This window comes from Brachyhypopomus gauderio, chromosome 6, assembly GCF_052324685.1.
Source record: "Brachyhypopomus gauderio isolate BG-103 chromosome 6, BGAUD_0.2, whole genome shotgun sequence".
NCBI lineage: Eukaryota > Metazoa > Chordata > Actinopteri > Gymnotiformes > Hypopomidae > Brachyhypopomus > Brachyhypopomus gauderio.
Genome location: NC_135216.1, coordinates 23,630,983 through 23,655,296, shown reverse-complemented (window position 1 = coordinate 23,655,296; position 24,314 = coordinate 23,630,983). Strand labels below are relative to the sequence as shown.

Below are 24,314 nucleotides of genomic sequence, written 5' to 3'. Positions count from 1 at the left end.
TCCTCTTGACATTTTTTATAGTCTGTGTACTTTGAGCATTTTGGAATAGTATTACTTGATTTCATCCCAATCTTCATTTGTTGTTTAGATGCTTCGTTTTGATGGCTGGAAGCCAGCGTCTTCTGTCCAGGAAGTGCAATCAGTGACAGTCACAAGTAGCTGCTTCTCCCTGGGCAGCTGTGACTACATCTACTACGTCCTTGGCTATGGAGTCCAAAAAACAGGTTTTGTTTTTCCAGCTCAAACCTCGCTGTTTACGAGAATCAGCGAATGAACTGAAGAACTTTTAATCCTGAGCACTGTTTGGTATCTGGTTTCCCCCATGGTCGAGAGAGTCATGTTTTAGCATGGTGGTTGTAGGGCTGACATGGACCTATTTCCTGCTTCAGGACTGATTCCCATAAGCGCACCTGCACAGGTGGTGGAGAACGAACTGAACGCTCTATGGGCCATCAAACCTGACACAGTCACAGTCACGAAGCAGGACCAGGACACACAGTCACAATACACCATTACATTCAACTCTAGCAGAGGTAACGAAACATCTGCCAACATGTTTGGCACTGAGAAATTGTAAAATTAATAATTTACTATTTTAACATAATAAAAAAAAACTTTTAGTACAGGGCTATGTAAGGCGCTCTCAGTTTCCAAGGTGCTGGCGTCATGTCTGTTTCAGGCGACTTTGAAGAGCTTCGCTATTGGACAGATGGGAGCGACATGAACATTACCGTCACCGAGGAAGTTAAAGGACAAGCCGACCTGCAGACCTTCACTCTTCTGTGGGGGGGCGTTCCTTCAAGCCCTCTGCCTTACGGTGCTTCAAAAGATGAGGTGCACCAGTCTCTCAAAACACACCTGCTTTTTGGTGTCAAGGAGGGATTCATATTCCAAGCATTAAATACTGCCAATTTCTATTGCCAAGAGAATGTCTTTTAAAATCATATTCCTTCTATAATAAAGAAATACTCTTTTTTTCTTAAGGTGCTGTCTGCATTGGAGGATTTGGTGTCTGCCGCCTGCCCCAAGGAGCTCCTGAATGTGGAGAATTCTTATGTAAAATATTTCAGAGACTATGAGACTTATAGCACAGGGGTAAGCATAATGACTTCTATTTTTAATCATTTACTTATTTTTATAAGCTGGTGAGCAGGCCTTATACTTGCAAGCATTTGACTCTTGAAGGAAAAGGACCAAGAAGAGCAATATATTCTAGGACTGTCAGATTTGAATGATTTAAAATATTTGCCATATAAATATTACGGAGGCTGTAAGTAAATACTGTATATACTGCCACACACCAAAAGAATATTGCCTGTAGCATTAGCTACACTGTGTATCAATATTGCTTTAACCACAAAAGACGAAAATAGTGTTCTTTTATCCAACGATCATGAATTTTAATGTCTCCATTTTTTAAACATTGTAACGCGGGAGTACAGGAAAGTACCCACCGCGTATAGTGAGTGAGAATAGGAGGACCCAAGTGCCGTCTAACACCACACCAGCGTATGTAAAAACAAAACACAAGAAAGTAATCACGCTGAACCAAACAAACAAAACAAACGCGGAAAACTCGACGCGTGAAAGGGGAAACAATATAAACCGTGATAGCACGGTAAAAACAATGAAACAAAACGAACGCGGAAAAAACTCAACGCGTGACAAAACAAGAGCTCACCCGTAAGGAGACGGGAGAAAAAAAATAAATAAAACAAACGTAACAGAAATAGCGCGGATGAAAGCGACGCGAAAACGAAATTGAAAATGCCAGTGAAGGAAGCTGGCCAGCAGGCAGAAAACGCCGCAAACAAAACAAAACCCTTCACAAAAACAAAGACAAACAAATGACAGGAAGAGAAATAGGCTTGTGAAAACTTGAGGAAGGTCAGGGAGCGACGCAGGAGAGAAATCTCGAAGGAGACAAACAAAGATAGAGAGAGAGGTGATGAGACACCTTGTAACTCGTGAGAGTAAACAACAGAGACCGAGGATACCGGCTGAAAGCGCATGGAAACCACAACGAATCAGCAATGATCCGTTTCCCAAAGCTTTCTTAAGAAGCCTTAGAACAGCTGAAACGAATCATTGCTGATTACGTGCAGCAAGTCTAGGACTGGCTCGGGTGCCCCTCCTGGTGGTAGAGGGAGTGGCAGCCGAGTCAGCTCTGACAAACATGAAAACCCCACAGCTAGATTTGAAGGGATGAATGGTTTCAAACTTGAAGTGCTTCTTTGGAAGTGAAGTATCCATAGGCCATGTGACATCGGGAGAAGGAAGTTTATTAAATGTGACCTTTGACATGATGAAGGGACTCATACCTCAAGTGTGCTTAGTTCTCAGGTGACTGGAGCACCAGAGGCACCAGGGTTACTGATGCCGAGCCCTTCTGCGGCCGCTGGTCCCTCATGAACCCAACCGTCCTGTTCAGGTTTGATGACGTGACTGTGTCTGGAGGAGCTTATGGTCCTGTGCCACTTCAGCAGTACGGCACAGTAAGGGCCCATCTCGGGTCTTCTGGGATAATCCAGACACCCTGTCCTATTTGTTTGACATGAGCAGGCTTTATAAGAAGGATATACTAGTGACTAATTACACCAGTGAATTTGACATGTTCTCGTTTCCTCTCAGCTCTGCTTTGCATACAGAGGATACCCAAGGAATGGCCTGGAAGTGGTGTTTACCTACCAGGATGGATCAGGAAAGCCCTTTTACATGACCACTTTAGTCCAGGAATTGTTTGAAGCAGGGAAGGAGTAAGTTTGAATCTTACGAAGACTTTGTTTTTGTATTGTTGCTGTTTTATTTTGCTTGTCTGTTTGAATCTGCAATTTGTAGTAATACAGTTTGGTGAATTTGCAGGTGGAAATACACATGCGTGAACATTTTCGAAGTTCTGCAGACATCCTTTCCTGGCACCAACCACAATCTGCTTGAGATACACATGTACAGAGACACTGGAGACTACTACATAGACACACTACAGCTCGGGAGAACCGTCACCGTTAATAACCCCAATGGTGCTCAGCAATCATTTCATTTCATACAAGCTATTGTATCAAATAATGCAAGCAAAAATAGTCTATATAGTTATGTTAAACAAGAATGAGGCAATAATGTTTTCCTTGAAGAAGCAAAATCACCAAGAATTACATCAGTGCCTGCAGTGAGCGTTTGAGAGCAGTGACACTGTATTGTTTTAACAATGGTGATCCTGCTGTGAAATGAAATAAGTAATTATAAATAAATTCACTTGTGTCCTTAATCTCTTTGCCTGCATATCTGATGGTAGAGGCCATCATGTGGAGACGGCCTCCTGCTCTAGCTGATTCTGGGCATTTCTTTGAACGGCTCTCCGTGCAGAAGCTGGGAGACGTGCCACATGTTGGATACGAGATCACCGCCTCAGGGTTCCACTGTGCCTTTAGTTTCCCTCTCATAGAGGTGGGCTTCCTGCAGGTAGGTGTGACACAGGGAAGACATTACCTGGAGTATTACCTTGGCTGGAGTATCTGCAAACAATTACACATAGATCAACATTTGCATGTAAAAAATGACTGTTTACAGAGAAATCTTCCAGGCATCCTGTATAAAGTTATAAAGTCAACCTATTCGGATCTTTCTTTTTTATCCGGAAGAGAACTGACAACTGGACGGAGGACACGTCGGTGTTTGCCCTGGGCAATGCCACAGTCAGTGTGCAACGCACGCAGAAAGCCAGCCCACCTCTCAGCGGCAGCTTCAGTGTGGAGATCTTCGGCCAGCGCGTGGAAGGTCAGCTCGTGCTGCCGGCCTCTTCTCGCCATCCGATCCTTCCGTTGTCGTAGCTGCTAGCATGTTTCAGGTCTAGCATTGCTAAGGATCCTTAACCACGATCCGACAGTAAATACCGTAACACTTGTAATTGCATTCGGACTGTTCTGACGCACCAAATCTTTTGGCGGCATAGGCCTGGCCACAGACATTAGTGCACAGGATCTGCAGTATGCCCTGCAAGCCATTCCCGACCTGGGGCAGCTGAAAGTGGACAGGGCGGGCGACTGCAGAGGCTACTGGTGGACCATTGGGTGGCTAACCATGCCAGGCAATCAGCCCCTACTCCAGGTGAATCTCTACCATGTAATGGGGGAAATAAATTGGAAAACAACCATTTGGACTGCATGTCACTAATGCTTATTTTTCATGTATTGGAAAATGTAGTCTACATTACAGTTATTTATGAGAAACTGTAATATAATTACGATATGATCAAATGAACTGACATTTGATCTGAACCGATATTCTATCACAATTTAATGTCAGACTTAACTTGCATCTTGAAGACTTTTATTTGTGATTTCATTGCCAGATCAATGACTCTGCTGTCATGGGTGTAAACCCCTCTGTGATAGCAATGGAGCAACAGCAAGGAGGCCTTTTCAAGCAACGCATTATGGGGGATTTCCTGCGTGTTCCTACAGATAAGACACAGGTGCATATAGTATAGTTCACTACCCCTGTAAGTTCTGTTTGTGTAATATATAGGCTATATAGTACAGTAAATCAGGTAAGATCACGTTCTGGTCTGAGTGTGTGCTGTGCCCTCTATGAATGAACAAGACAGCAACAGAACCTATAAGATCATGGCAATGTGGTCTCTTTTCAGGTACAAGTCTTCATCAATGGTATCCCGTCTATATGTTCAAATGACTGTAGCTTCGCCTGGACTGCAGCTAAGACACCTGTTGTCACAGGAATCTCCCCATTGCAAGGTAGAACACAGTCGGGTTTCATGATGCAGTCCGGGACTGTTGACCAGCGTTGATGCTGGGATTCTCCCTTTCCTGGTTTGTAGGAGCCAGCACTCTTGGAACGGTTCTCTGCATCTCAGGATCAGGATTTGATGCAAATGCTACAGTGCTGATTGGGGACGTGCAGTGCACAGTTCTCTATGTTATCAGTAAGACAACATCTATAGCAGCTACTAAGACAAGCTACAATAGACGTGTTGGTAATAAGAATGTAACAAGCAATGTCCTTCAAAGTGATTTATTGTGTTAATGTGTTTCAGACACATGGCTAAACTGTCGCGTTGGTCATGCCAGTGCTGGGCAGAGGCCAGTTTCTCTGAGTTTCCCGGGGTTGGGCTACGCTCAGTACCAAGGTGGCAATGTTTTCAACTTCACTTACCAGATGGGAGTGACCTCCATAGTTCCCACGGCAGGCAGCATTACCGGTAAACTAGAGACAAGCGCTGCATGAAACGTCTCACCATTATCCCATTAATAATTGAGAGGGATACTAGAATAATGTCAAATGAAAGTGTTTGAACTGATGTGATCAGTAGCAAATAAGTGGATGAAAACAATGGATTTGCAACTTTGTTCTGCATATTACAGAATATTTTGTATATTTGGTAACATAATTATTGGTTGTGTAATTTGTAATTATGTAATTGAATGACATTGTTAATTATGTACTGGTAATTGAATAATTGAATTACATACAATGATGTAATTGGTAATTGCATTATGTAATTGGTTATTGCTTTATGTAATTGCTAATTGCATAATCGAAGTACATTGCTACTTATGAAATTCTGCAATCACAAAGCTAATGCCTGTGCCATGGCTCTCTACAGGAGGAACGATCTTAACCATCTCGGGTTACGGCTTCAGCCAGGACACCCTGGTGACCGTTGGGAACGCTTCATGTGACATCATCAACAGGAGCCTGCAGCAGCTCACATGCAGAGTGCCGCCTGTGAGTGAACATGTCCTCTATTTGTTATACACCGTGGTTAGTCATATATTTGAATGGTTTCACTTAGAGACTACAGAGTTTTACTAAAAAGGCAAACAAATGGAGCATGATGCATAAGGATTAATTATTGGTCATTTTTTAAACAATAAAATTTTGTGTATCAGTGAATTTGTCAGTGTTACTGAGGAAATTATTTATAACAGAAATGTATACTTATATATACTTTTGCCTCTTAATGTATGTGTGAAGGGAATTGTTGTTGTTGTTGTTGTTGTTATTGTTGTTGAAACACTGATCTTTACATGGTCTTGATTATGTCTTAGGGACCTGAAGGAGCACAAGTAGTAACCTTGGTAACAGGAGACATGCAGGTTGAGGCCAATGATTTTTTCATATATGATAATGGCCTGACAGCCATTATTACTGATGTGAGCCCACAGACGACAACAGTGTTAGGTAAGGCCCTACAGTAGCAGTAGTTTGGTAAAAGACATGATTAAAGGATCAGCTATGTTTTCTCATTCTTTCCACTAAATTAACCGATCCAGCATGTCTTTAGGACGACTGATATTTCAGTAGAGGATCTTATAGTGAATTAAAAAAAATTGGACTTTGGAAGATCTCTTTAGAATTGTTCCATAAATGAAACACTACAGACTATGCAGAAAATGCTTTTTAAATGATCCATTATAGATGACATTTATTTTTACCCCACATTTTACCCCTTGTGGCATTACTGTATTACTGTGCAGTTTGGAAACAAATCTCACGTGGGTTTTTTGTTTGTTTGATTTACTATGGTAACTATTTAACTTAAAGATAATTGTATGAGCTTGTCTCAGTATGGGAGGTATTTCCTGCCAATAATAAAACTAAAATGAAAACACTAAAATGAAAATGAAAATACCGTTTTGCCATTTCTTTTTCCATACATGTGTGAAAATATTATGACAAAATTAAAAATAAAATGAAATCACTTAATTTGCAATTTAATTTTTCACTCGAGCACGGGTCATATGTGACAAATATAAAATGAAAATTAAAAAGGAGGATTGGCGCTACCTGCTGGTGATTTTCTTTTTCATTTTCCACTTTTCATTTTCTTTTTCCACTTTTCATTTTCGTTTTCAACTTCACCAGCATGCAAATACATGTAAATGAACAGTAGGCGGAGCTACAACTACAGTACCTCCCGTGAAATCCAGAGAGGGCAGCACACAGCGACATGGCTGACGTTTTACTAGAAACGGCAAATGAGATTGTGAGGTTGGCGAATTGCCAGATTATATATTGCTTAGATGTGAAGTAATCTTGCAGGTTAATAGTGTTGTATGTCGGAATATATGTGAAGTGGTAGAACGCTTAGGGTCTGGATCGGGGACCATGGAAAACCGCCCAGTGCGAGGTCGGCCTGGGTTGGACGTTGCCGCAGATACAACGCTGAAGTTGGTTACTTATTCGCAGTTTCAGATTCGTTTGGCTACTTATTCGCAGCTCCTTATTCGGTTCACGATGCGTGTTTACTGCACACTTTGTTTAAAAGAGATAGATTAAACAAACGAGCATAGGAGGCTAGGAGCATACATTAAGAGGTTATTGTTTCCCATACTGATTTTGTGAATGTAGAAAAAAATATTAAAATATAAGGAAAGCATTCCTTTTTGTAAAATGGTTTATATTTCAAGTCGTTACAATTGTATGTAATTTGTACATGATTATGGAATTCGTCAGCATTTCTAACGTAAGGAAACATATTCTTAGATTTGAAAACTAAAAACACAGAAATGCTGTTCTAGAACACAAATCAATCGGAAGAAGATATACAAGCACACAACATGGTATATTGAGCAGTGAAGGAATTTACAGGGGAAGGTTCAGAGGCTTATTGAAGGCCTTATTTATAGTGGACCAGATAAATAACAAATGAATCATAAAGAACAGGTCGCTCCCTAAGAGAAACCTGATTTTAGCCTGACCCTACATAATTTTATACCTCAAATCTAACTGGAAACATGGCATATTGAGTAGTTAAGCACACAGGTGAAATGGTTCCAGACCCTAAGCGTTCTACCACTTCACATATATTCCGACATACAACACTATTAACCTGCAAGATTACTTCACATCTAAGCAATATATAATCTGGCAATTCGCCAACCTCACAATCTCATTTGCCGTTTCTAGTAAAACGTCAGCCATGTCGCTGTGTGCTGCCCTCTCTGGATTTCACGGGAGGTACTGTAGTTGTAGCTCCGCCTACTGTTCATTTACATGTATTTGCATGCTGGTGAAGTTGAAAACGAAAATGAAAAGTGGAAAAAGAAAATGAAAAGTGGAAAATGAAAAAGAAAATCACCAGCAGGTAGCGCCAATCCTCCTTTTTAATTTTCATTTTATATTTGTCACATATGACCCGTGCTCGAGTGAAAAATTAAATTGCAAATTAAGTGATTTCATTTTATTTTTAATTTTGTCATAATATTTTCACACATGTATGGAAAAAGAAATGGCAAAACGGTATTTTCATTTTCATTTTAGTGTTTTCATTTTAGTTTTATTATTGGCAGGAAATACCTCCCATAGTCTCAGGAGTCAGTCCACTCTATAGTTATATCCTGACACAGTACAATTACTGCTTGTCCTATGCTGAAAAACACAAAGCAGTCATGCCATCACTTCTTGTTCACATGCCATGTTCTTGAGTGTCTATTTCTATTGTTTTCACGCATGCCACCACTCTGATCTGCTGCTTTCCTTTTCCTGATGCTTACTGGCATTCGTGCAGGTCTCGTTTACTGTGGAATTCCCTGAATTTCTTTCACCATTTTGTATCTAGGCTACAGTAGAGTTTTAAACACGCTTTGCATAGCCTGAGTTATGAAACATGAGTTATGACTAACACTTGTAGCAATCAGGCTGCCATTGGATACTTCGCTGTTAATAATCAACACCTAATTGAAAAGTGAATTGACCACTACTCTATCCTTTGCATGTCCTGTCTGAACTCCTGCTGTGTGGTAAAGGGAACAGGACTCTCAACATCACAGGTACGAACTTCGAGAGCCGGACCGACGGCAGTGCCGTCCTCGTGGGTGACACGGAGTGCGCCGTGCTGCTCTGGCACAATGACATCATCACCTGTCATTTACCCCCACTGCCCCCTGCTGTCTACAGCATCAGTGTTCGAGTGGGAAATCGTGGCTATCCCCAGATCAGGTTTCCATCAGCAAACATTACTAAAATCAATCAGAATTGGTTACATTCATTTAAACTAGTGCCATAGAGTTTGAATGCTACAAAATATCGACTACTGAAACATGCAAATGGGTGATATGTTTTAAAGTACTTTTCTGTTGTGACTGTAGATATACTGTTTATATACTGTAATTAAGTATTCCTCTATTATCCCTGTTTACCCCAAACCCAGCACTGGTGTGAACACCACCATCGAGTATGTCTTGCATGTGACGGGACTGTCTCCACAGCAGGGCTCTCTGTATGGGGGCACAATAGTGACCATCACTGGTTCAGGATTCAGCTCTGTTCTAGAAGACAACCATGTCACACTGGGTATGCTCTGTTCTTGAAGACAACCATGTCACACTGGTTATGCTCTCTGTTCTAGAAGAAAACTGTGTCACACTGGTTATGCTCTCTGTTCTAGAAGACAACTGTGTCACACTGGTTATGCTCTCTGTTCTAGAAGACAACTGTGTCACACTGGTTATGCTCTCTGTTCTAGAAGACAACCGTGTCACATTGGTTATGCTCTCTGTTCTAGAAGACAACCGTGTCACACTGGTTATGCTCTCTGTTCTAGAAGACAACTGTGTCACACTGGTTATGCTCTCTGTTCTAGAAGACAACTGTGTCACACTGGTTATGCTCTCTGTTCTAGAAGACAACCGTGTCACACTGGTTATGCTCTCTGTTCTAGAAGACAACCGTGTCACACTGGTTATGCTCTCTGTTCTAGAAGACAACCGTGTCACATTGGTTATGCTCTCTGTTCTAGAAGACAACCGTGTCACATTGGTTATGCTCTCTGTTCTAGAAGACAACCGTGTCACACTGGTTATGCTCTCTGTTCTAGAAGACAACGGTGTCACACTGGTTATGCTCTCTGTTCTAGAAGACAACTGTGTCACACTGGTTGTGCTCTCTGTTCTAGAAGACAACTGTGTCACACTGGTTATGCTCTCTCTTCTAGAAGACAACCGTGTCACACTGGTTATGCTCTCTGTCCTCGAAGACAACCATGTCACACTGGTTATGCTCTCTGTTCTAGAAGACAACTGTGTCACACTGGTTATGCTCTCTGGATATGAAGCATTAGAATTTGGCATCATCATTAGATGTTCTTCATCTCTGAAAATCACTTTTTTCTGTTCTTTATCCCACTGTAGCATGTTGAAGTTATTTATCTCTATGACTGGAGAGATCTAACACATGTTCTATCTGACAATGTCATTCCCAGCTCCACTGAATTTATTCAAAAGTCTTACAGGAGCCTTTTTACTGAAATCCCAAGCATAGCAATGACATCGCTGTTTGACTAATTGGCATGGTGATATGAGTTTAACTTAACTGAGGCTTGCTTTGTCTGCATAGGCAACACACGCTGTGAAGTCACTAATTCGTGGGACGATCAGCTGGAGTGTGTGACCCAAAATAATGAGCAGACATATACTGTCACAAACGAAGGCTTTGACTTCAGTAAGTTTATACCCAACAGCTGTCCTGCCCCAAATAAATCATTCATTTAAAACCATGCAAACATTTCATCCTGTGGTTTTAGGAGCCATAAATGTTTTCCCCTTTAATATTTATGTGTAAATATTTGCTACTTTGTGCTAAACGGAGGATGTTTGTGCTTTGTGCTAGACTACGGTCAGGGGTATGCATGGACTCCCGCGGTGGTGATGGCGTCTGTAGGAGACACGGTGGTCTGGAAGTGGGGAAATCTGCCTTATGTGTGGGGCCTGGCCTACCGAGTGTTCAGCGTGGCCAGTCCCAGCAGTACAACGTTCGATGGAGTATCCTTCAGCAGCGGCATCACTAGAACAGCTACAGGTACACACACCAATACAGAACTAGAACAGCTACAGGTACACACACCAATACAGAACAAGAACAGCTACAGGTACACACACCAAAGCAAAACTAGAACCGTTACAGGTACACACACCAATACAGAACAAGAACAGCTACAGGTACACACACCAATACAGAACTAGAACAGCTACAGGTACACACACCTATACAGAACAAGAACAGCTACAGGTACACACACCAAAGCAAAACTAGAACAGTTACAGGTACACACACCAATACAGAACAAGAACAGCTACAGGTACACACACCAATACAGAACAAGAACAGTTACAGGTACACACACCAATACAGAACAAGAACAGCTACAGGTACACACACCAATATAGAACAAGAACAGCTACAGGTACGCACACCAATACAGAACAAGAACAGCTACAGGTACACACACCAAAGCAAAACTAGAACAGTTACAGGTACGCACACCAATACAGAACAAGAACAGCTACAGGTACGCACACCAATACAGAACAAGAACAGCTACAGGTACGCACACCAATACAGAACAAGAACAGCTACAGGTACGCACACCAATACAGAACAAGAACAGCTACAGGTACGCACACCAATACAGAACAAGAACAGCTACAGGTACGCACACCAATACAGAACAAGAACAGCTACAGGTACACACACCAATACAGAACTAGAACAGCTACAGGTACACACACCAATACAGAACAAGAACAGCTACAGGTACACACACCAATACAGAACAAGAACAGCTACAGGTACACACACCAATACAGAACAAGAACAGCTACAGGTACACACACCAATACAGAACAAGAACAGTTACAGGTACACACACCAATACAGAACAAGAACAGCTACAGGTACGCACACCAATACAGAACTAGAACAGCTACAGGTACACACACCAATACAGAACAAGAACAGCTACAGGTACACACACCAATACAGAACAAGAACAGCTACAGGTACACACACCAAAGCAAAACTAGAACAGTTACAGGTACACACACCAATACAGAACAAGAACAGCTACAGGTACACACACCAATACAGAACAAGAACAGTTACAGGTACACACACCAATACAGAACAAGAACAGCTACAGGTACACACACCAATACAGAACAAGAACAGCTACAGGTACACACACCAATACAGAACAAGAACAGCTACAGGTACACACACCAATGCAGAACAAGAACAGCTACAGGTACACACACCAATGCAGAACAAGAACAGCTACAGGTACACACACCAATGCAGAACAAGAACAGCTACAGGTACACACACCAATGCAGAACTAGAACAGCTACAGGTACACACACCAATACAGAACAAGAACAGTTACAGGTACACACACCAATACAGAACAAGAACAGTTACAGGTACACACACCAATACAGAACAAGAACAGCTACAGGTACACACACCAATACAGAACAAGAACAGCTACAGGTACACACACCAATACAGAACAAGAATAGCTACAGGTACACACACCAATACAGAACAAGAACAGTTACAGGTACACACACCAATACAGAACAAGAACAGCTACAGGTACACACACCAATACAGAACAAGAACAGCTACAGGTACACACACCAATACAGAACAAGAACAGCTACAGGTACGCACACCAATACAGAACAAGAACAGCTACAGGTACACACACCAATACAGAACAAGAACAGCTACAGGTACACACACCAATACAGAACAAGAACAGCTACAGGTACACACACCAATACAGAACAAGAACAGCTACAGGTACACACACCAATACAGAACAAGAACAGCTACAGGTACACACACCAATGCAGAACTAGAACAGCTACAGGTACACACACCAATACAGAACAAGAACAGTTACAGGTACACACACCAATACAGAACAAGAACAGCTACAGGTACACACACCAATACAGAACAAGAACAGCTACAGGTACACACACCAATACAGAACAAGAACAGCTACAGGTACACACACCAATACAGAACAAGAACAGCTACAGGTACACACACCAATACAGAACAAGAACAGTTACAGGTACACACACCAATACAGAACAAGAACAGCTACAGGTACACACACCAATACAGAACAAGAACAGCTACAGGTACACACACCAATACAGAACAAGAATAGCTACAGGTACACACACCAATACAGAACAAGAACAGTTACAGGTACACACACCAATACAGAACAAGAACAGCTACAGGTACACACACCAATACAGAACAAGAACAGCTACAGGTACACACACCAATACAGAACAAGAACAGCTACAGGTACGCACACCAATACAGAACAAGAACAGCTACAGGTACACACACCAATACAGAACAAGAACAGCTACAGGTACACACACCAATACAGAACAAGAACAGCTACAGGTACACACACCAATACAGAACAAGAACAGCTACAGGTACACACACCAATACAGAACAAGAACAGCTACAGGTACACACACCAATGCAGAACTAGAACAGCTACAGGTACACACACCAATACAGAACAAGAACAGTTACAGGTACACACACCAATACAGAACAAGAACAGCTACAGGTACACACACCAATACAGAACAAGAACAGCTACAGGTACACACACCAATACAGAACAAGAACAGCTACAGGTACACACACCAATACAGAACAAGAACAGCTACAGGTACACACACCAATACAGAACAAGAACAGTTACAGGTACACACACCAATACAGAACAAGAACAGCTACAGGTACACACACCAATACAGAACAAGAACAGTTACAGGTACACACACCAATACAGAACAAGAACAGCTACAGGTACACACACCAATACAGAACAAGAACAGCTACAGGTACACACACCAATATAGAACAAGAACAGCTACAGGCACACACACCAATACAGAACAAGAACAGCTACAGGCACACACACCAATGCAGAACTAGAACAGCTACAGGTACACACACCAATAGAGAACTAGAACAGCTACAGGTACACACACCAATACAGAACTAGAACAGTTACAGGTACACACACCAATATAGAACAAGAACAGCTACAGGTACACACACCAATACAGAACAAGAACAGCTACAGGTACACACACCAATACAGAACAAGAACAGCTACAGGTACACACACCAATACAGAACAAGAACAGCTACAGGTACACACACCAATACAGAACAAGAACAGCTACAGGCACACACACCAATGCAGAACAAGAACAGCTACAGGCACACACACCAATACAGAACAAGAACAGCTACAGGTACACACACCAATACAGAACAAGAACAGCTACAGGTACACACACCAATACAGAACAAGAACAGCTACAGGTACACACACCAATACAGAACTAGAACAGCTACAGGCACACACACCAATACAGAACAAGAACAGCTACAGGTACACACACCAATACAGAACAAGAACAGCTACAGGTACACACACCAATACAGAACAAGAACAGCTACAGGTACACACGCTAAAGCAGAACTAGAACAGCTACAGGTACACACACCAATACAGAACAAGAACAGCTACAGGCACACACACCAATGCAGAACGTAAAGGTACAAACACCCAAGGTACAATTCAAACTTGTCAAGGGTTTAATTATTTTTTTTTATGAAAATAAAAAAAAATTAAAAAAGAACTCATTAGTTGCTCAGAGACGTTTCGACACAGCAAGCTACTTGAAGGGAAGCAGACTTAGAAAGTGTTCAGTGAAAATGGTTACAAAAAGCTAAAAGAACAGGAGTGATTCTCCAGAGAGAGTTCCTTCACTTACTCTTTATGAAATTCTGCTCTTTCCCAGTAGATCTTAGATCTAGATGTTTATCCTATGACTAATTATAATTAATTAGTCATATAATTAAACATAATTATGTTTTGCATGCTCTCACTAAAGCACTGCACACCCGCACTTACAAACAAAATTACTACTAATACTAAAATGTTATTTTCCCCTCATGTTGCTTTTTTTAGACGATGGAAACTTGACTTAGCGTGTGTGTGTGTGTGTCTGTGTGTGTGCTGTCACGTGTTTCACTGTCCGTAGGGTTCTTCAGCTACCGTTTCACCACCCCTGGTGTGTACTACTACAGCAGTGGCTACATTGACTCAGCCAACCAGAGAAGCATGCAGGGTGTGGTGAACGTCAGACCTCTAGAAGAGAGGAGCAGCTTGCTGCAGGTTACTGTAGGGGGGTTTCTAGCCCTCCAGCACCTAGGTAAAAACACACACGTCCTACCTGACCTAGCGCCTAACTCAGCTATGCTTCTAAACGTTCTGTGTTTGTCGGCTGTCAGTTTCATTTTTTTAATGTAAAATGCACATCAAGGAATGCAGTGCTTTCACAGGATACCTGAATTATGAATATGCAAATTGTCCGTGATCAAAGGTTAATGTTGATCTTTGTGCTGAAAACACAGGGCCCGTGAGCACAAGCAGGGCTGAGTCTGATTGCGAGGCCTCCCCAGTGTGTCCTGGCTCTAACGGGACATTTACTGGCTCTAACGGGACGTCCACTGGCTCTAACGGGACGTCCACTGGCATCTACTTCAGGTTCTCCACCTGCGCCAGTCCTGTCGTCAGCTCCATCTCACCCAGTCAAGGCACAGCGCATGACACCATCATCATCCACGGATCTGGTTTCAGCAACACCTCTTGTGCCAACAAGGTTGGCAGATAGTTTCACATTTTAGCTGGAATTAAAATCAAGTTGTCCATTCAAGATTTCTTTGTCTAGTGTTCCTTCTTCTTGTAATCACTGATCCTTATCCATCTACTTGATAAGCTGTCGGTTTCGTCACAGGTAATGATCGGAAATGCTTCCTGTCACGTGAATAGCAGCACCTCCACTGAGATGACCTGCGTCCTCAGTCCTGACAGCGGTGCAACCGTTGGCACACTCCTGCCTGTCAGCGTCCGCGTCAACAACCTGGGGACCTCCATACTCACCATGCCCCGCGAGTCCGCACGCCGCTTCGTGGTTTTGCCTGTGGTGGACAACGTCTCCCCCGCGGCAGGCAGCACCACAGGCTACACGCGCCTGGTCGTCTCTGGATCCGGCCTCACGGGTGGCGTGGTCACCGTAGCCGGAGCCCAGTGCGTCACCGTCTCCAGCAACTACACTCACATCACGTGCGACACATCTCCGTCGCCAGCGCACACCGGAGACGTCTCAGTCCTCGTCGGCGGAGTCTCTTCATCCTGCAGCAACGACTGCTCCTATGAATATTCCAATTCCTTGGCCCCCACGGTTTTTTCCATTTACCCCAGCTGGGTCAGCGGGAACCTCACCACCGTCTTCGTAAATGGCAGTGGTTTCGGTGACCTCCTCGAAGACATCGTGGTGTACGCAAACAACATAATGCTTGATGTCATCGAGCTCGCAGACGACAACGTTACACTGTCGGTCGGCCCCTTGCCTGCTGGTCCACACGCCCTGCTGGTGGTGGTACTGAGCAAAGGTCGGGCCTACGGAGACGCCACACTCACCAGCCTGCCCCTGGCCAGCTTGCAGCCCACCTCGGGCAGCTTGGCGGGGGGAACCCCACTGACAATCACAGGGAATGGCTTCATAGCAGGCAACACCAGCGTGATGCTGGGGTCCTGCCCTTGTGCCATACAGCAGGTAACTCCCTTCATGGTGCAATGTTTGACGTGTGCCAATGTTGAAAGCCAGGTGAAGGTAAATATTCGGGTGTTTGGGGTGTTTGAGGTGATTTACTCACCGCTGAGTTTCAAGTACACCCATCAACAAACTCCAGAGATCACCAGTGTGGTGTTTGAGGTGATTTACTCACCGCTGAGTTTCAACTACACCCATCAACAAACTCCAGAGATCACCAGTGTGAGCCCTGACACAGGTGGGTGATTCATCTCCAGCCCTGTTCATTCAGTGTAGACATACCTACCATTTGACTATAAGAGACAATAAGATTACTCATTGTTTCCCCAAAATAACTAAATAAAAAACTGCTCTAGATATGAACTCATTTGAGAGTTCAGCAGCATACTCCTCCATTACAGACAGCTGAGGACTCACGATAGTGTCCTTCCTCTCTTCGTATTCAGGTCCCAGTGGGACAGTGATCACCGTGTCGGGCACCGGGTTTGGCTCGGACGCTGGCCTTGTTTTGTTGACAATAGCTGGCGTGTCATGTGACGTGTCCTCCATCATGGACACGGAGGTGCAGTGCACTGTAGGCGCACATCCAGGAGGAACATACCCAGTCAAACTGCATCATCGGGTCAAAGGTGACGCCCTGACCCAGGCTAACTTCACCTACGAGCTGCGACTGACCCAGGTCGTGCCTAATGAAGGTATTAAAAAACATGATCTCTAAGCTCTCCACTGTTGCAGTAATTCAGCAGTACAACAGGTTAACAGGAACCTCTAAACTGCTGCAGGAAGCTACGGTGGAGGTGTTCTGGTGGCAGTCCAAGGCTCGGGCTTTGACCCACAGTCTTCTAGAGTGCTGATCTGCAGCAGGGAATGCAATGTCAGTAGAAACGCATCCAACTCCTCCACTCTGTACTGTGAGGTGCCACCCAACAACGGTAAGTGGCGTTGGGATCAAGAGCAGAATCTAATGCACATGTGTGCAGATGCATGCAAAATGTTGACCTCTATACACCAACATAAGAGTTTGCAGGTAAGCAAGCTTGACACAGAGGCTGTTTAAGGCCCCCACGTGTCTTCTGTGATAGGAACTCAGTTGGAGGAGCCATGCTCGGTGACGGTGCTGAATACCCGCGGTTCGGTCTACCAGACGAACAGCTACACGTACAAAACCAGCCTGACTCCCGTCGTCACGGACGTATCACCGCGCAGGGGCGGAACAGCCGGTGGCACCGTGCTTACGATCAGCGGCTCTGGTTTCAGGTCGGAAGTTCCAGCTACTGCAGGAGGAAGCTTGCACCTTGCACATGCACCTAAAACAGCACATCATCATGACCATGCACTCCCAGTGATTCATAGTGATACACTGCCAATGAGTCAACCAAGATCTTGGCATTGTAAATGACTCAAGAACACACTTGAGGCGAAGCAGCACTCTTACAGATTATTCCTGTCATCAGAACCTAGCCAAGGCATATGAATGGGATATCTGAAGATGAATCAAAGATCCTAGATGAGAACTCTATCTGAACTATCGGTTACATCACAATATCGCTGTTGTAATGAAGGGAAATGGTTTTGACTGAGAGGACGTAGGTGAGAGAACTAAAGGATAAATATGGAACAGTGCAAGGGACAGGCAGGATGCCAAGAGCGTTATAGACAAAAACGTTTACTGACAAAAAACATTAGGCTATGGATAACAAACGGAGCTCAGACAGCGAGAAGCAACACGTATGACAGACACAAAAGACACAAAAACACAACGCTAGCAAGACAAGGCCGTTGAAACTACTAACACAACACACACGCAGACAAAAGTACACGCATGCTACACATAGAGCTGCCAGGGCGAAGTCATACTTTCTTATGATCATGTAGAAACCATTTTAGAAATGTAGACTCCAGTACAAAAAGAAAAAAAAAATAGGCTGCTAAATGACTTGCAAATTTCATAAATACAGTATGAGAAAAAATAGAAAATGATTTGTGTCTCAAACTTTTATTCTACCTGATCCCAGCGCCATCAGTAGTGGTCCTTAAATTATCAGTTCACAGTCAAGTGCTGAGCACATAAAAATGTATTTATTTTAGTTTGCTGACTTTGCGAGCTGCTTGTGAGTCATAGCAAAACAGAACCACAGCCGCACATTTTATCGCCTGTCGCCCTAAAATGTTTCTATCGTATTACATTTATTAGGATTTTTGGTAAGTTCTATTTGTATGTGCCAGATCCACAAGGAAGCGCAAACAAAGCAACCTGTCAGTTAGAAAAAAGCCTGTGTACAAGACTAAAAATATCGAGCAGTGTTGATTAATTTCGGTAACCTGGTTACACTGTAACCAAGTTGTACTCGAACATAATCCTCCATATAGAGGAGACCAGTGTCACGGTGAGGGGGCCGGGTCGCCACCAGAGGGCGCGCAACCCGGCCAGCAGCCGATCCCAGCACACACCCCCGCGCACGCAGCCACTTCCACAGTCGCAATCACCATCATACTGAGCACCTGTTTCTTGTTTACTTTGCACTTCTTAAGCCCGCAGGTCGTCTGGTCCAGTGCTGCACATTGCCGCTACACGAGCGTCTCTGGTTGACAGCACGTCCCTACCGTGTGTGTACGAGCGTCACCTTGCATCCACTGTGTATGCGCTACGAGCTTTACCTTGCATCTCCAGTGTATGCGTTACGAGCTTTACCTTGCGTCTACAGTGTATGCGCTACGAGCTTTACCTTGCATCTACAGTGTATGCGCTACGAGCTTTACCGTGCATCTCCAGTGTATGCGTTACGAGCTTTACCTTGCGTCTACAGTGTATGCGCTACGAGCTTTACCTTGCATCTACAGTGTATGCGCTACGAGCTTTACCGTGCATTACGTACTACGAGTGTTACTGGTTGCCATGGATAATAAACCACCTTCTGTTCAACCCACGTCTCCGGCTGCCTCTGTCCCGACGCCCCCGGCGTCACAACCAGGGTAAACTGAGCCATGTCAACAGCAGGCATGAGAACCTCTTTGCAGAGCAAATGCAAAACAAGAAACACTAAAAATTGTCTTTCTCGACCAAGGAGACGGAAGGCTGATCAAAGACGGGAATATTTGAGGGAAAAGCCAGGGGAAAACATGTTAAAGGCAGTAGATACACAAGTAGATAAGCTGAAGAGATAAGAGAAAGGAGGCCCGAGAGAAAGCGTTTGAGGTCATGAAATAACAACTTTGTCTTTCAGTTTGTGTGGCACTCTTAATTATCCCAATGAACAGACGTTGCTAATTGCGTCTGATTATTGTGAATTTGCCCTTCTCCCCCTGGTGGCCAAAAATGGCCTAGCCAGTGACCCAGCCACTGCGTGGGCTATTTCAAGTTACCTTTTAATGAATGTCTAATTAACATGAATCCACATATGTGATTAGCTGTTACACAGACTATTAACAGTCATATAGACTTTTAAAGTGTTTGATTGTGTGTAATAAGTCACATTCCCACACTATGGGATTCTTTGCATCTATAAATGATTAAGGCCTGCTATAGACATTTTAGGCTTTCAGACTTTAGTGTGATTTTGCCTTATTAGCTTTTTCACTGTTTTAGTTCTCAAGTATGTTTTGATTTTTTTAAGTGTTTCACTGTTCATAAGAAAGTCAATTCAAAACCTGTTTCTGCTTGTATTCCCTGCCATATGGCACAAACAGTGGTGGAAATGTTACCGTGACAATCGCAGGGTCTGTCTGCGATGTCCTCTCAGCCAATGACACACAAGTCATCTGTATGACTGGATCCCAGCCCAAATCCCAGTTGACCAATATCCGACTGCAGGTTGGAGACAGAGGGGTCGCCCAAACGGTAAAACATCTCTCACATATTTTACAACTTCTTGGAATTAAAATATTATATGGTGCTTTTCAAAGTACCAAGCACTGCACAAATAGAGAATATCAAATCAAATGCTACTTAATGTAATCAAAAATTTGAAATTAAACAAGGAATTGGGTTCAGTAACCAAGGCAGAAACTGCTTAATCTAAAATATCCCGCGAAGGGAAACTTTATTCACAACGCAACTGAACAATAGCACTCTTTGCTCTCCCCCCTCATTCCCCCTCCCTCGCGCGCGCAGGCGCCGCTCCCCCAGTGTCACCTAAGATAGGATACTAAGATAGGATACTTATGGCGCATTTCCACACGGGCCTGCTTGGCGCGGTACGGTTCGATACGGATCGATTCGCAACGGAGTGGTACGGTCGCGTTGTATTTCCATTACAATGGTGGACCACCACAATGTGGGTGGAGTCGCTGTTAGCGCGCGGGTTGTAGTGTCGTGACATCATTTGTATGCGACCACAACACCGTACAACAATGGACGAGATGGCGATAGCGGAGGAGTCGCTCTCCTGTGATGACACTCCCTGGCCAATCAGTGTCATGCTGTTCCTCCACGTCACAGAAGTTTTCCGCTTTGGAACGGTTAGAACCTCGAGCGAGTAGGTACGAAAAAAGTACCTGAAGGTATTTGCAAACTTGTACAAATGGAAACACTCACAAACCGTCGCGAATCGAAATGTACCGCGCCAAGCAGGCCCGTGTGGAAATGCGCCATTAGGATACTATCCTAAGATAGGATACTAAGATACTAAGAACGGAGTCAGATGGCATGTCGATGTAACAGTCTTGTGTCTTGACTGACACTGAAAGGGTTTGACTGCCACTGAAAGCGTTTTTCCTCTAGTGGTCGAATCATAGTTAGCTTGCTAGCTTCATGCATCAGAGTATAATAATAAAAACAAAACAAATAGAAAATCTGTGAACCTAGGAAAACACTGTGGGTGAGAGGGTGTTTAATAAATATTACAATTGTGAAAGTGAGTGAGATGTTAATAATTATATTCATACTATACTCACAGTTTACAGAATCTTCAGAAACGTTCCATATGTAACCCTTTCCTAAGGCGCCAAATAGATGTAGCCTAAACATCTTTAGGTAGGGTACATAACAAATAAACATGAAATTAACGATATAACGGTGCCTCCATTAATGTAATAACTAACTGGTTCTCTGGAGTATTCTCCTAAATTTATTTACCCGTTTCAAATGACCGCTTGTTTGTTACGAAATCACGTTACGAACTTCCATTAATAATAAACCACATCAACACAATGCTCATTTATGTTAAACACACTCAATGAATTTACTTTGACGGTAACTAACACAATACATTTCTCTCAGACACTCTTAAGGCGAAGTTTCGGTCAAAAAAAAAACAGTAATGAAGTAGGTTATTAACACTTGTCACTTCAAAGTTCAAAGTTGGGGCCCATGTCGTTGGTGCACATTAATGACAGTTTACATCCTCGAGGGCTGACGGTGCAGCAATGAGAGTACTCACGTTTCCCCAGTGTCTCGGTTACCTTGATAATCAATGGCTCAGCCGCGATGCAAACAGAAGGACTGAACGGTTAACAATCCGACTGGCAGCTCCTTCTACAGTTAACATTAGAAGCGCTACGCCTCATTTACATACTTATACCTAGAAGCGCCGAGGGCCGGTCATCTGACCACTTTCACCACCTCCTACTAGCGCCGTGTTAAAGTGCGCCTCGGGCGGTCAAAAGACCGCTGAGTCTTTACACAGGGAAGCTGGTACTGACACATCATTAACGCTAGATGGCGTTTTGCACAAAAGGAAGAATGAGCCTCCCAAACAAAATATTCGTAATGGTGTAATTTGCACGTAACGTTAATATGTTAACAAATTAATGTGACTAAACCTTTTAGAATCAGTGCCTTGTGACCTTGTTCTCAGTAGCGCTTCCCCACTGCCAGCTTTGTTTAGTTTCATATTGCATTTCCTGGTTTGTGTGAAAACGTAAATGCAAAATATTGTTTCAGTTTTGTTTCTTGGTTAGTGTAATAGTTTGCTTGGATAGTGTAATAGTTTGCTTATTTGTCTGTGTGTTATTCTGTTGGCATATATGTCACTATATTATCATGTTCGTTCGCCACACCACTAACCCAATGGCCCGCACCCCCACTGTGAAGCGTTCACGTCTTTTGTCTTGCTAATGCTACAGACTGCGCTGTAGCCTTCCACCCCCACATCCACAGAAAGCTTGTTCGATACTCACTATAGCAAAGTGAAGCCCGCAGACGAGCCAAAGCAAGTTTATTTGTATACTCAATTAATGTTACGCCATTTCAAGTTTTAATGTCTAAAAGTTGTGTATGTTAGTGAATTGCAGGCTATGGTGAACATAACAAATCTACAAATAAATTTCTATAATGTTTTGTGTTAGACAAAGAACAAAAAGCACAAATAGGCAAAGTTAGTTACAAAAATATCATTATAAAAGGTAGGCTATGTACCTTTGCGTAACAAAACGCAAAATTATTAAAATGATACTTTTGATGGCTTCACGAATATAGTTGCCTCTCTCGTCACATCCTAACGACCGTGTCACCAGTTGTTTGAAGATGGATGTTCACAAGCAGCGTTATCACCATTCGGCGATTTACATTTAGCTTATATTGCACAAGTTTCGTTCCCCACCTCAAATTAAGTTTTATTTATGTAGTGAATTGTGAACTTGAGAATAAACCTCTGTCGCTGTGGTTAATGTTCATGCACTGTTTGAACCGGCCTGCTTTCATCTTTCCCTAGATAGGGAATTGCGTTCAACATATATTTTGTTTCAACATCAGCGGCCACCCAGAACTTAATCCCAAATTTATCGTGTTTATTGGCCATGTACTGAGTGAAACGACAGTGAGCAGTTGGGAACAGTTGCTAATCAACAGTTATGTTCTCACCGGGCGTGTAAGAAGCAATAGCCTACTGTTTTTCACAAATTTATCAAATATCTCCCGAGATCATAGCAAATTTATCAGTCGCAAGGCGGGCAGCCCTTGTGCTCTTGTCATCAAAGCGCTGATAGCGCATGATATCTCTGAATGTCTGTCGAGACATTGGCTCTGTTCGAAATAGACTATTACATACTGGATACTGCATACTGGACTCAGTATATACTGGATACTGCATACTGGTCCTCATAGTAGTATGCAGTACAGTTTCCAGTATGCGACAAAAGCAAAGCATACTACGGGGTCACGTGATCGTAGCGTTGCATGATGGAATGCAGTACACCACGAAGATAGCTCTGTTCGCGTACTGGAATAATTTGCGGAAGTAGTAGGTCATCCGGGTATGTTTCGCGTACTGGAAATTTTCATTTTGGTCACATACTGCATACGGCATACTGATTTGGAGCTGGATCAGTACGCCAGTAGTATGTAGTAGGCTATTTCGAACACAGCCATTATCTGAGTCCGATTCCAAACCGAGGAGTCACGCAAACTACGTTGCTGTTTGATTGCCCAAGCAATCTTCACTCATACTGTGTAGCCGCCCGACGAATTTATAGTTTGCGTTGCTTCATGAATGCGATTGTGAATAAAGTGTTCATAACAGCACCGCCCATGCTATCATCTCAGTTTTACATCGCTCGCAAAGTTATGCATTTATATATGTAACTTGCATTCTAATTCGTTCATTTGTAATGCCAGTGTGTCAAAAGCAGCCATACATGATGTATGTAAGAGAGAGTAGAGGACGGCATATTCCAAAACTTAAAAAAAAAGTGATTTACGACTTTGACCTCTACTTGACCACCCCCCCCCCACCCCCACCCCCCCTCCCCCTACCCCTCCCCACCCCTCCCCCTCCTCCCCCTCTGCCCCTCCACCCCACCCCAACTCATGACATCATCATCACATTAATCACGTCAAGACGACCAAAGAGTATTAAGTTGTGCTTTGAAATTTTGCTTGATAAGGTTATTTAAATCATTATT

At 43.3% G+C, this 24,314-nt stretch overlaps 1 protein-coding gene across 3 annotated transcripts in view; it reads left to right on the top strand.

The window, feature by feature from the left end:
- The window catches only part of LOC143517369 (fibrocystin-L-like), a 98,333-nt gene that overhangs the window by 29,302 nt on the left and 44,717 nt on the right, over positions 1 to 24,314 (top strand). For 2 of the 3 annotated variants that reach the window (XM_077009788.1, XM_077009787.1), the window contains exons 17-43: positions 89 to 224; positions 390 to 533; positions 680 to 834; positions 985 to 1,095; positions 2,337 to 2,495; positions 2,632 to 2,756; positions 2,863 to 3,020; positions 3,293 to 3,459; positions 3,639 to 3,774; positions 3,950 to 4,104; positions 4,349 to 4,471; positions 4,646 to 4,751; positions 4,835 to 4,939; positions 5,051 to 5,215; positions 5,621 to 5,742; positions 6,066 to 6,198; positions 8,766 to 8,958; positions 9,170 to 9,312; positions 10,354 to 10,458; positions 10,627 to 10,815; positions 14,901 to 15,071; positions 15,274 to 15,521; positions 15,657 to 16,713; positions 16,922 to 17,170; positions 17,258 to 17,407; positions 17,558 to 17,732; positions 20,163 to 20,313. In XM_077009788.1, the coding sequence (XP_076865903.1) occupies positions 89 to 224; positions 390 to 533; positions 680 to 834; positions 985 to 1,095; positions 2,337 to 2,495; positions 2,632 to 2,756; positions 2,863 to 3,020; positions 3,293 to 3,459; positions 3,639 to 3,774; positions 3,950 to 4,104; positions 4,349 to 4,471; positions 4,646 to 4,751; positions 4,835 to 4,939; positions 5,051 to 5,215; positions 5,621 to 5,742; positions 6,066 to 6,198; positions 8,766 to 8,958; positions 9,170 to 9,312; positions 10,354 to 10,458; positions 10,627 to 10,815; positions 14,901 to 15,071; positions 15,274 to 15,521; positions 15,657 to 16,713; positions 16,922 to 17,170; positions 17,258 to 17,407; positions 17,558 to 17,732; positions 20,163 to 20,313 (5,031 nt within the window). Of the gene's footprint in view, positions 1 to 88; positions 225 to 389; positions 534 to 679; positions 835 to 984; positions 1,096 to 2,336; positions 2,496 to 2,631; positions 2,757 to 2,862; positions 3,021 to 3,292; positions 3,460 to 3,638; positions 3,775 to 3,949; positions 4,105 to 4,348; positions 4,472 to 4,645; positions 4,752 to 4,834; positions 4,940 to 5,050; positions 5,216 to 5,620; positions 5,743 to 6,065; positions 6,199 to 8,765; positions 8,959 to 9,169; positions 9,313 to 10,353; positions 10,459 to 10,626; positions 10,816 to 14,900; positions 15,072 to 15,273; positions 15,522 to 15,656; positions 16,714 to 16,921; positions 17,171 to 17,257; positions 17,408 to 17,557; positions 17,733 to 20,162; positions 20,314 to 24,314 lie in introns of those variants that run through there. The other variant, XM_077009789.1, reaches the window with a different exon arrangement.